Source organism: Lycium ferocissimum, chromosome 6 (assembly GCF_029784015.1).
Source record: "Lycium ferocissimum isolate CSIRO_LF1 chromosome 6, AGI_CSIRO_Lferr_CH_V1, whole genome shotgun sequence".
NCBI classification, from domain to species: domain Eukaryota; kingdom Viridiplantae; phylum Streptophyta; class Magnoliopsida; order Solanales; family Solanaceae; genus Lycium; species Lycium ferocissimum.
Genome location: NC_081347.1, coordinates 45,625,343 through 45,637,487, shown reverse-complemented (window position 1 = coordinate 45,637,487; position 12,145 = coordinate 45,625,343). Strand labels below are relative to the sequence as shown.

The 12,145-nt window shown below is 39.4% G+C and overlaps 1 protein-coding gene and 1 non-coding gene across 2 annotated transcripts; one reads left to right on the top strand and one right to left on the bottom strand.

Moving 5' to 3' along the window:
- Nucleotides 1-5,565: 5,565 nt before the first annotated feature.
- On the bottom strand, nt 5,566-5,671 carry LOC132061685 (small nucleolar RNA R71). Its single transcript, XR_009416108.1, has one exon. It is a non-coding gene; the product is annotated as a small nucleolar RNA R71 (small nucleolar RNA).
- A 466-nt stretch (nt 5,672-6,137) lies between these two features.
- On the top strand, nt 6,138-7,337 carry LOC132061324 (uncharacterized). Its single transcript, XM_059454163.1, has 3 exons — nt 6,138-6,383; nt 6,460-7,024; nt 7,114-7,337. The coding sequence occupies exons 1-3, from the start codon at nt 6,138-6,140 to the stop codon at nt 7,335-7,337; spliced, it is 1,035 nt and encodes a 344-aa protein (XP_059310146.1).
- Nucleotides 7,338-12,145: the final 4,808 nt, after the last annotated feature.

Sequence of the window (12,145 nt, the reverse complement as noted above, 5' to 3'; positions counted from 1 at the left end):
TTGAGTTCCTCCTGCATAGCCACAATCCATTCTGCATCCTGTAAAGCTTTGTTAACCTTCTTCGACTCAATAAGAGATAGAAAAATCATTGGCACACAAATTCTTCAAGCCATATCTGGTTATTACTCCAGATCTTAGATCAGTTAAGAGATTTTCAATAGGGTGTGTGTTGACACCTAATTTTTGACCTCCCGTAATTCATTTCAATCACTCAGAGTCTTTAGATAATAAATAAAATGAGCTGGGAATCTTGAAAGATTTAAATGATTTTTATAAATTGTGCAAGTCAATATTTCACTCCCTTAGATTGATAGAAAGGGATTATCATGGCCTCCTAAATTTATTTAGAAATTAATGGGTACTTTTATGATATTTTATGAGATACTTGTTAAATTTAATTAGAGAGAGAGAGAGAGAGAGAGAGAGAGAGAGAGAGAGAGAGAGAGAGAGAGAGAGAAGAGAGAGAAAAATGGTCTTTTGTTTAGAAGATAATCATTTATTTAATCGTTTAAAATTGTTAAGAAATCAAAATTTTGCAAATACTTTATTCCTTTTAATCCATGAAGTTTGAGTAATTGAAGTAATTTGAGTAATTAACCATTTAACCCTTTAAATCTCTAATTTTTATATAATTGCATGATTTGTCAAAAAATATGCATAATTGCCCATAAATATTTTAATTAGGATAATTAATTAACTAGATGATAATTATTGCAAAATATATATATATATATATATATATATATATATATATATATATATATATATATATATATATATATATATATTTATTGACTAATTTTTTTTTTCATGGCAACAATTAAGATAGTCAATTCATGATTTAAAGAAATTAGGGCCATTTTTGTGAAATTGGCATCTTAATAGTTTTATTTGAAATAAACAATTCATTGGTTCAAATTTGTTAAGGTCATTAATGCAATTTAATTTCAAAATTTCCTAATTAGGCCAAACAAAGCCATAATTGAAATGATCAGTCAGATTAGAATTAATTAAGGCCATGTTCGTAATTTTAGGCCCATTAACACAATTTGGTCAATTTTAAAACTATTTTAATGAAATGATTATGTCCTAATTTTTCCTATAATTAAAATTTCATCAATTTTGATCTTTATTTAATTGTTTATCTTTTTATGTGTACCAGGTATACATATACATATACACCAAGTATACACATATATATATATACACAATGTATATATATATATATATATATATGTATACACATAGTATATATATAAATGTATAGGGCCTCTTTTAATACTTTAAATTCGGACCGAGTCCAGCCCAAAGCCAGGCTGAGACCCGGCCCAATTCATTATATCAGATAAGAGGGGGTATACCCCCTTTTAATTCATTTCCCCTTTTTGCAAAATAACCCCGCCCCCACCCCGCTTCGCTCTCTTTCCCTTTGGTGAAACCCCAGCCGTCGCCTTGAGATTTCATCCTCTCTCTCCGCCAAAAATGGAAAAGTTGTAGAGTATAGCTGATGAATACAGCGAATACAGCTATTGCATGTTCATTATGGTGAAAATTTTTAATATCCCACTCGATTTCATGATCTTTTCATCCAAACATGGTAATAGATCTTTGTTTTACTCATTTTTTTTCCAGATTTTAGTCAAACTCATGATTTTCTTTTGCTTTTAGGCTATACTGTTTATTGTTTTTTTGCGATTTCCAATTGGTATTTGACTGTTGGTTCAGATCAACCCAAGACCGCATGTGTTGCCTGGACTTTAGATCTGGGTGTCGTTGATTTCATTTGTTGAGTGTTTTGGTTCTGGAAATGGATTTGTCCCACATCGCTCATGATAGTCTTGGATGAATTTTTAGGGTTCTATTCTCACAAAAAAAAGAGGTCGGACAACAAAGAGAAAAAATAGGCAGATAGAAAAATAGAGGAAAAAGGTTTGAAAGTGGAAGAAGTTGAAAATTTCGATTTTCAAAAGCTTCTTAGTAAAATTTTAATGCCTTGACTGAAATAGTTGTGGTTTTTTGTTAGTTCTGAAATATTTTCTTGCTTTATTTTTATCTCACGTGGCTGAGTGGTGAGGTTAGAAGCAAAAGGCTCCCAAGTCCATTCTTTCCTGGGCTGCACACACAAAAGGTAACTCTTGATTCATTTTATTTCCTTATTTAGAATTTTCCCTAGTCTGAGTGTATTTACATTAGTTAGACTGCTTGGTGTTTAAATGTTTGCTGATGATGGTTCCTATTGTTAAAGGCTGCCCTATTTAGTTGTGTGTTTAACTTATGATTTACTTGAGGCAAAATAGTAGAACCAGTATGAATGTTATGTTGAAACTCATTAAAAAATAGGCTGATTGGACTTCATGGTGGCTTGTTTGTTTATGTGACTCTAATGTTCTATGTCTACTGTGAAATAGTGTTGTTGAGGTACCTTGACATTCAATTTTCTTTTCCTTCCTTCTTAAATGACCTTACTCACATAGAATAGAGTAAAGATAGGATTAGTTAACAGTTTGCTTCTTTTATCAACTAATATTCAGATTTAAAATGGAATCAGGTTCAGTTTTGGTTTGTGAATTGGTAAACTATTAAAGGAAACACCTGTGATCATGTTCTCACTTAGTGTAGGCCAGAATGTATGCTAAATTGCTTATGTTTTGTATCAAAATCCTAGAACTAATGTGATTAAGGATCTTGAGTATGTCACGACCCATTTTACTAGGACATTCGGGCACCTATCGTTCCCACCGCGATAGGCGAACCCTTATCCTAATATAACCAATTTAAGTAAAGGCGGAAGAAATAAATATAGAATAAGTCTCAAATCATCCATATTAGATAAAGTGCAGAAATAATAAATACAACCCTATGAATCTGGTCTGGTCATACAAGAGCACTTACTACATACTACGAGTCTGAAAGATGAATAAATTCTCATAATACAACTGTCTCGAAATAAGAGTAAGACAAGTAAGTAAGGGAGGGAACATCCGGGCAGCGACCGTCATTGTGCTCACCCTGGAATGACTCTACAGTAGCCTCGTCAATCATCCTCGAGGGACAAGAGTGGAACCTGTCTAATGCTCTGCATCCACAAAAGAATGCAGCAAGCGTAGGTGAGTACAAAACAATGGTATTGGTAGGTATCATCGGCAGACTAAGCATAGCTGACAAAATTCAGACAATAAAGCAGGATAGGCAGATAAATCCACAAGTATAAGTCATACACAAGCCAGAACCAAGCACACGTCATCACCTACGTTGAAGCATCTACTCCCCAAATGTGCCAAGTCTCAAATACTCAGTCTGAATCCATACATCACAAGCACATCACAAGAATATCAAGTACATCACAAGGATACCACAACCGAAACCAAGCGCAAGGCAATGCAATAATGTATGAAATCCATATGCAATGCTGTGTACACATGTACTCCAGACGGAAATATCGATGTCTCGGTAGTAATACCCAAAGATGACTCGCGAAGTCTAAGTGCCACCCGTCCCAGATCTTTGCCTAACAGACAGACGGGACCCTAGCTAATTGGTCACAGGGGGAGTCTTACCGGCACACCTTGGGGGACCTGATGTGCCGTGAAATTATGGCACATTCGATACTTTTTGGCTATAAGTTTTACTTGTTTTTGAGCAAGTCTTGGTCTTTTTGATGTGTTTGTGACATGTTGCAGATGTTTAACGTGATTCGGGAGCAAGTCGTGAAAATGGAGTGAAAAAGATGTTCAGAAAAAGAAATTAACAGAAGACAGAGTTATACGGAGGAATATACGGACCGTAGAATACTCACGGTCCGTAAATTCCATCGTGAATGCTCAACAGAATGGGTCTTTGTATGAAGCGGATGTCCGAGCAGAAGTACGGACCGTATAATATTTACGGTCCGTAAAACCCACCGTATGTTGGTTCCAGAAGAGTTGTCAAGACAAGAGGTTTTACGGGCAAAGTATACGGACCGTATAATATTTACGGTCCGTGAAAGTTGATCGTACATCGGACTACTGGAAGAGATTTCACGGAAGGCATTCATTGATTCTACGGACCGTATAAAAAGTACGGTCCGTACATTGGTCCATCGAGGGAAATTTTGTCAGTCTAGTTTTGCACGGCTTTGACTCTTATAAATACCTGATTTTAGGTTTCCTGCACGATTATTCAATACAGAACTCAGTCTTATTTTCCCTTAGTATTAGCTATTCATATTTTTGACGTCTTTTGGAGATTACAAACAATTACAATTAACTTCTCTTCAATTCCAAGCAATCAATTGTAAGCATTATGTTTTCTATTACTGCTTATTGTTCTTCTCCTTCTATGAGTAGCTAATTTCCCTTACTAGGATTGTGAACCCAATTGATGGGTGTTTTGTGATTGGGTTTGTGATTGATATACCAATAATGGATTGTTAGGGTTTGTTTATTCTTCATTCTTCATACATAATTAATGGTTGCAAACATTGATTAAAGCCATAAACCTTGATTTATTTGGGAAAATAATTAGGGTTGGTAAGAATAAACAACAAGAACTCAAAGCTTTAAACTTTGTTTAATAAATTCACTTAGGAATAAGAAGAATTTACTTGGCATGATTAATCGGTCTTCATAGTTACTTTCTTATATTTGGGAAAATCATAGAAAGAAATAATCTTTATTTATTGGGAAATAGTAGAGATTCATATAGAGATTAAGTGCATTCATATAATGATCCATTAGAAGTATATCAAGATCAATGCCCATGATCATACACTCTATCTAACGGGGACACAACCTTAGTTTCTTTTACCATAAATTCACAACCAAAGCAATAATTAGCAATTAGTTACCAAAAACCCAACTTTCACCAAAATCATCGGATTAAGACATTAGACATAAACATAGCATTCTACGAATTTAGTAACCTTTTCACACCCTATTCCCTGTGGGATTCGACCCCAACCCGTTTAGGTTACTATATTTGACAACGTCGCGTTATACCATTAATAGGTGTAATTTGAGCGTATCAAATTTTGGCGCCGTTGCTTGAATACGGTTTTGAAATTACTAAATAGTGTTTGCTTTATTGAAGTGTTTTGCTTATTCCATCACACCGTGTTTGCTACTCGTGTAAACCAGGTGAACATGAATCGAATCGGCAAAATCAACATGCCGATAAACTGTGGAATCGGTTGAACAATCGGGCGAATGATTCGGATGATGAGAATATTTTCACCGAGCTCGTTCCAGAGAGGATTATGCATCTGCTATTGTTCAAATTTCTCGAGTTGGGAGCTGCTCGTGAAAATTGATTTCTCTCTATACCAGTTGTTGAAGCTTGAGGGATACTTTCGGAACTCTACCGAGAATGACCCTCAACGTCATTTGCAGAATTTTGTAGATGTGTGTGCTAATCACATCCAAAAAAACGTTCCACAAGATGCTATTCGGTTGAGGTTATTCAAATATTCCTTGGCTGGAGAGGCAAGAACGTGGTTCGAGAAGCTGCCCCGAAATTCGATTACTTCATGGGAAGAGATGGTGGCTGCGTTTCTCACAAAATGGTACCCCTCTAGCAAGAAGGCTGAAATTCGAGACAAGATCTATGAATTTAAGCAGCGACCGGGGGAACAATTATATGAAGCATGGGAGAGATTCAAGGATTATTTGCAGAAGAGCCCAAATCATGGTTTTCCAGATAACATATTAATGGAGAAGTTCTACCGAGGGTTAGATCCAGTGTCGCAGTCAGTTGCGAATAATGCAGCTGATGGTTGTTTCATGAACAAATCTTATCGACGGGTGACCACCATACTTAACAAGCTGACAACTCATAATCAGGCTTGGCACTCAAACAATGTTGATGTGGTACCGTTTGGTAGTGCTATGATCCAAAATATAGTGAAAGAGAATCAAGATACCCAGCAAACCTTGGCAGAACTTTCAACAAATATTTCCTTGCTGACGAAGAAGTTCGATGAATCCCAGATCAAGAAGGTAAATGTTTGTGAGGAGGAGGCGATTTTACCAAAGGGATGTACCATGCTCAAGATGGTCCGTTCCACGAAGGGCCCCTATGCAGATTGAACATGCTAATTATGTAAATAACTCTCAAGGGGTTACCGAGACGAATTACCGAGTGGTTATCGAGTCGAATCAATGGAGACCTCGGAAGGTCAAGGTGCTTATAACAACTCTGGGAACTACAAAAATAATTATGGTGGTGCGAACCAAGGGAGCTACAACAACAGTAACAATTTTGGGAACAAGAGTTTCAATCCTTATATACCACCGAAAGGGCAGTTAACAGAGCAATGTAGTTCGAAGGTTGAAGCAATGCTTGAGAAGATTCTGGCAAATCAGTCTAAGTCTGGAGAACTTTATCTGGGGGCGACAGAGAAAAGGGTTCCCATACAAAGCCTATTCGAAGCTCGAGTCATGGATGAGGGTTATTTCTAGAGAGTAGCACCCTCCTAAAAAGGGAGGCCTTCCGAGTGACGTTATTCCAAATCCAAAGAATGGGGGAGGCAGTGTAGACCGTGTGTTTTCCATCACTACTAGGAGTGGTAAAACACTCCGAGGGGCTGATGAGAAGGTGATTGATCCTGAGCCAATAGATGAAGATGATGAGGTGCAGTCTGAAGCACCCATTATTGTTGATGAGAATGCTACTGGCAAGAATGTTGCTGATATTCCGGAGCTTGCGAAAGCAGCTGAGAACATGAGCAAGCAGCCTGTGAAAGGGGCTCTCCGCCCTTTGACTCAGCTTTTCAAATCTACACCACCCTTTCCTCAGAGGTTGGTCAAGAAGAAGGAAGATGCTAAGTTCGAGAAGTTTTATGATCAACTGAAGCAGTTATCTCTAAATTTTCCTTTCTTGGATGCTGTCAAGGAAATGCCTGGTTATGCTAAATATTTGAAGGACTTGCTGATCAAGAAGAAAATGGTTCAACATGAAACCGTAAGTTTGACTCACACTGTGAGTTCCATCATCTCAACTACAACTGTTCAGAAGAAGGGAGATCCTGGGGCGTTCACCATTCCTTGTTCGGTGGGCACCATGATTTTGCTCGCGCTTCGTGTGATAATGGGGCGAGTATTAATTTGATGCCCCTTGCTATATACAAACAATCAGGTTTGGGGATGCTAAGGCTGACTACTATGAGGTTACAAATGACTGATAGGTCTATCAAGAGACCTGTTGGGGTGGTTGATGATGTACTTGTGCGGGTTGGTGATTTTATGTTGCCCGTTGATTTTGTAATTCTTGATTGTGCTGTTGATAGGGACATTCCTATTATTCTGGGGAGACCTTTCCTTACTACAGGGAGAGCTCTGATGGACTCAAAAAAAAAATGAAATCAAGTTCCGAGTCAACGATGAAGAAGTGACTTTTCGAAGCAATTGGATGAAGTTACCAAGTGCTTACGAAAGCATTTCGGTAATTGATTCGGTTGACGTTATTGATGAAGCAAAGGAGTTCAAGATGGAAGAAGAAAGTTTAGGTGAAGCTCTAGTGGGTATTCTCGTTAATTTTGATGCCGAAGACATGGAAGGTTATGTGAGACAAAATTCACTTGTTGGGTTGGGATCATATTCTTACCAACCAAAGAAGCTGAATCTTGATCTGGAAAATAGAACATCTCCTCTAGCAAAGCCTTCGATCATTGAGCCACCTAAATTGGAGCTTAAACAGCTTCCCTCATATCTGAGGTATGAGTTCCTTGGTCCGGACAATACATTGCCAGTGATTGTGTCAGCTCTACCGACTGAGGAGCAGATTTTACAGCTTTTGGAGGTGTTGATGGAGTATAGGCGTGCTATTGGTTGGACCATAGCAGACATTCGGGGTATTCCATTTGGGATCTGTGAGCACAAAATCCAGTTGGAGGAAGGTAGCAAACCGAGTGTAGAGCATCAGAGGAGGCTGAACGAGAATATGCAAGAGGTAGTCAAGAAGGAGATCATCAAATGGTTGGATGCTGGAGTGGTTTACCCAATTGCTGATAGTAAATGGGTGAGCCCAGTCCAATGTGTTCCTAAAAAGGGCGGCATCACTGTGGTGCCAAATGCAAAGAATGAGTTGATCCCAACTAGAACCATGACCGGATGGAGAGTTTGCATAGATTATCGCAAGCTCAACACAGCCACATGCAAGGACCATTTTCCCATTCCTTTTATTGATCAAATGCTTGATAGGCTAGCGGGGCGTTCCTACTATTATTTCCTTGATGGTTATTCGGGCTACAATCAGATCAATATTGCCTTGGAAGATCGAGAAGACTACTTTTACATGTCCTTATGGGCGTTTGCATTTAGCCGGATGCCGTTTGGGTTGTGTAATGCACCGACCCACTTTTCGAGGTGCATGATGTCAATTTTCTATCGACATGGTAGAGGATTACTTGGAGGTGTTCATGGATGACTTCTCACAGCGGGGGATTCATTTGACGATTGTCTTGGCCATCTGGGTCAAGTGCTGAAAATATGTGAGGAGACCAATCTCGTTCTAAATTGGGAGAAGTGCCATTTTATGGTGAAGGAAGGGATCGTCCTTGGTCACAAAATCTCTGAAAAGGGAATTGAGGTAGATCAAGCAAAAATTGACGTGGTTGCAAAACTTCCACCACCTATCTCGGTCAAAGGTGTCCGCAGTTTCTTGGGACATGCTGGGTTCTACAAGCGCTTCATCAAAGATTTCTTCAATATTTCTAATCCCATGTGCAAGCTTCTTGAAAAAGAGGCGAAGTTTGCATTTGATGATAAGTGCCGAAAGGTGTTTGATGAGTTGAAAGAGCGTCTTACTACTGCTCATATTATTGTTGCTCCTGACTGGTCCTTGCCATTTGAACTGATGTGTGATACTAGTTGTTTTGCAATAGGTGCGTGTTTCGGACGAGGCACAATAAAATTATGCACCCGATCTATTATACAAGCGGAACAGCACGAATGCGCCGGATGAATTACACGAAGACGCAGCAAAGAGTCGCTTTGCCATCGTGTTTGCTTTTGAGAAGTTTCGGGCCTACTTGTTGGGGTACAAAGTCGCGGTTTACACGATCATGCCACCTTGAGATATCTCATGGCAAAGAAGGAAGCAAAGCCGCGACTGATCAGATGGGTGCTTCTTGCTGCAAGAGTTTGACTTTGAGGTAAAGGATCGCAATGGCACTGAAAACCAGGTTGCTGACCATCTCTCTCGCCTTGAAGAGGCTGGGAGACCTTCTAATGAGCTTGACATAGATGATGCTTTTCCAGATGAGAGGGTGTTGGCTGTGCATATGGAGGTGGCGCCTTGGTATGCTGATATTGCAAATTATTTGGCCACGGAGTATAATTCCGTAAGATATCAAAGCCTACCAAAAGAAGAAATTCTTGCGGGATGCTCGGCGATCCTACCGGGACGAGCCTTATACGTTCGAACATGCGCCGACAACATCATTCGGCGATGTGTTCCGGAAAGTGAAGTGATGGCGATTCTAAAGGCGTGCCATGACTCTCTGTTGGGGGTCATCATAGTGGAACTCGATCGTGCAAAATAAGGTACTTGAATACGGTTATTACCGTGACCATATTTTATGATGCTAATTTATTGGTGCGGTCTTGTGACCAATGTCAGAGGCAATAGAACATAGGCAGAAGGCAAAAGATGCCTATGAATTTTGTTATGGAGGTGGAAGTGTTCGATGTCTAGGGGGTTGACTTCATGAGACCCTCAGTGAGTTCGAGTGGCATGAAATATATTCGGTTCTTTGTGGATTATGTGTCAAAATGGGTAGAAGCAGTGGCTTTACCTAATAACGAGGCCAAGAGTGTCATGGGGTTCCTCAAGAAGAACATATTTACTCGCTTCGGAACTCCGAGAGCTATAATCAGCGATGGTGGATCCCACTTTTGCAATAGAGCTTTCGCTGGTTTGATGGAGAAATATGGTGTGAAACATAGGGTGGCAACACCCTATCATCCTCAGACGAGTGGGCAAGTTGAAGCGTCTAATAGGGAGATCAAGAGTATTCTAGCTAAAACAATCCAATGCAAATAGGGCCGAACTGGCCCGCAAGCTCGATGATGCTCTGGGCATACCGAACTGCTTTCAAGACTCTGATTGGGACTTCACCCTTCAAGCTTGTATTTGGAAAAGCTTGTCACTTGCCGGTTGAACTTGAACACAAGGCTATGTGGGCTTTGAAGAAACTAAATATGGATTGGGAGGAAGCAACCAAGCTCAGGTTGTTTCAACTAAATGAGATGGATGAGTTTCGGTACCAGGCATATGAGAGTGCAACACTGTATAAAGAAAGAATGAAGCATTACCATGATAAGAAGATCTTGAAGCGAGAATTTTACAAGGGTGATCCTGTATTGCTGTTTAACTCCCGATTGAAGTTGCCGCCTGGTAAGCTTAAATCGAGGTGGGGGTGGTCCGGTCCGTTTGAGGTGGTAGGTGTTTCACCCCATGGAGCGATTGAGTTAAAGTCCGGAGATGGGACTCAGACATTTAAGGTGAATGGGCAGAGATTGAAGCATTATCACGGGATGGTTTCGGAGGATAGGATTGTTGATCGATACAGGTTGAAGCACCTCGGAACGAACGACGATCTAGTGCACACTGATAAGGAGTGAATGGTTACCACCGTCGTGCCGCGACGTTAAATCAAGCGCTTCTTGGGAGGCAACTCAAGTGTAATGTTTATTTTTCAGTCTGGTTTTCTTTGTTTTCAAAATATATAGGTAATGTTTGTTTTGGTGCGGGATGCAAAGGATAACTGTTGGAGTTGATCTACGCCAGAATCTACGGTCCGTATATTATTTACGGTCCGTAGATGGAAGCGTAGATTGAAGAAGAAAAGCAATGGTTCACTGTTAATGATCTACGCCAGAATATACGGTCCGTATAAAATATACGGTCCGTATATGGAAAATGAACATGAAGGTGATAAAATCCTTCGTCTTGATTTATGCCATAACATACGGACCGTAAAATTTATACGGAACGTATGTTTCAGCGTTAACCAAGAATCGTTAGATCAAATTACCGTCGCAGATTTACGGACAATTCTACAGCCCGTACAATTTATACGGCCGTAGATTTGTCCCGTAAAGGGCCAGGTAAGTTAAGTGCAAATTTCACGAAAAAAAAAAGATAGGACCGAAGGGTATTTAACACATAACGCGGTACTTCTTCTTGCTTCAATTTCAAATTCTCACACCAGCCGTTTCTCTCCCATTCAAATTCCTTAAATTCACTCCCTCTAATTCCCTCCACTACCAAACCACATCCCTAAAATCACTCCCCATCTTAATCATAAAATCCCCCCCTACACCACCATATCCACGAAACCGACTCACTTTCACCAACACCAGTTGAAGCAAGAAACACCAGTCGCTATTGTTATTCCTTTCTCACTAATTGTCGTCAGTGACGTCACTTATCTCCATCCCTTTCAAGTTTGTTACTGCACTCATACCCTAATTATGATCCCTGGTGTGCTTTCTAAGTACCCTTATGGGTGAGTTTTGGATTTTTCTTGTATAGGGTATAGAAATTGCAGATGGGGTGGGGATTTGGTTGTGTTGATTAGCATAGGCCTCATGGGAAACGAGAAGTTCGAAAATGCCATTGGGTCGGTGGGCATTGCGAGTGTGTATGTTATAGCCCGTATATTGTACGTTTGGAAATTTCGAGGACGTCGTGGAAAGTTAAGGGCGAGACCATTCTCAAAAATTATTTTAATGGACGAGTTGTTATAAATATTATTTATGACTATTATTAGTATGGAAATATTGGGAAAGGTTAAGGGCAAAGGGAAATTTTAAAATGGCATCATGGTAATTTTGCGAAAGGCTAAGGGTAAAATGGGAATTTATGGTGTTCTAGAAAAATTCATGGAATGGCCATGTTGGCCGAAAATGTAGCATATGTAGGAGTATGCTCACATTTTTTTTTATAAGGGCTAAAGTGTACATAGGAAGACAATTAAGTCTTCTTTGTTGTTTCAAGAAATTTCTAGAAAAATGAAATGAAAATGATGACAAAAAATAAGTCATCTTTGCCATGGAAAATAAGAAAATTCTAGAAATAAAGAAAGGGGAAAAGAAAAGAAAAATCTAGAGAGAGAGGGCATGTGCCCCTCACATGCATGCAATATGTATATATATAAGAAAGG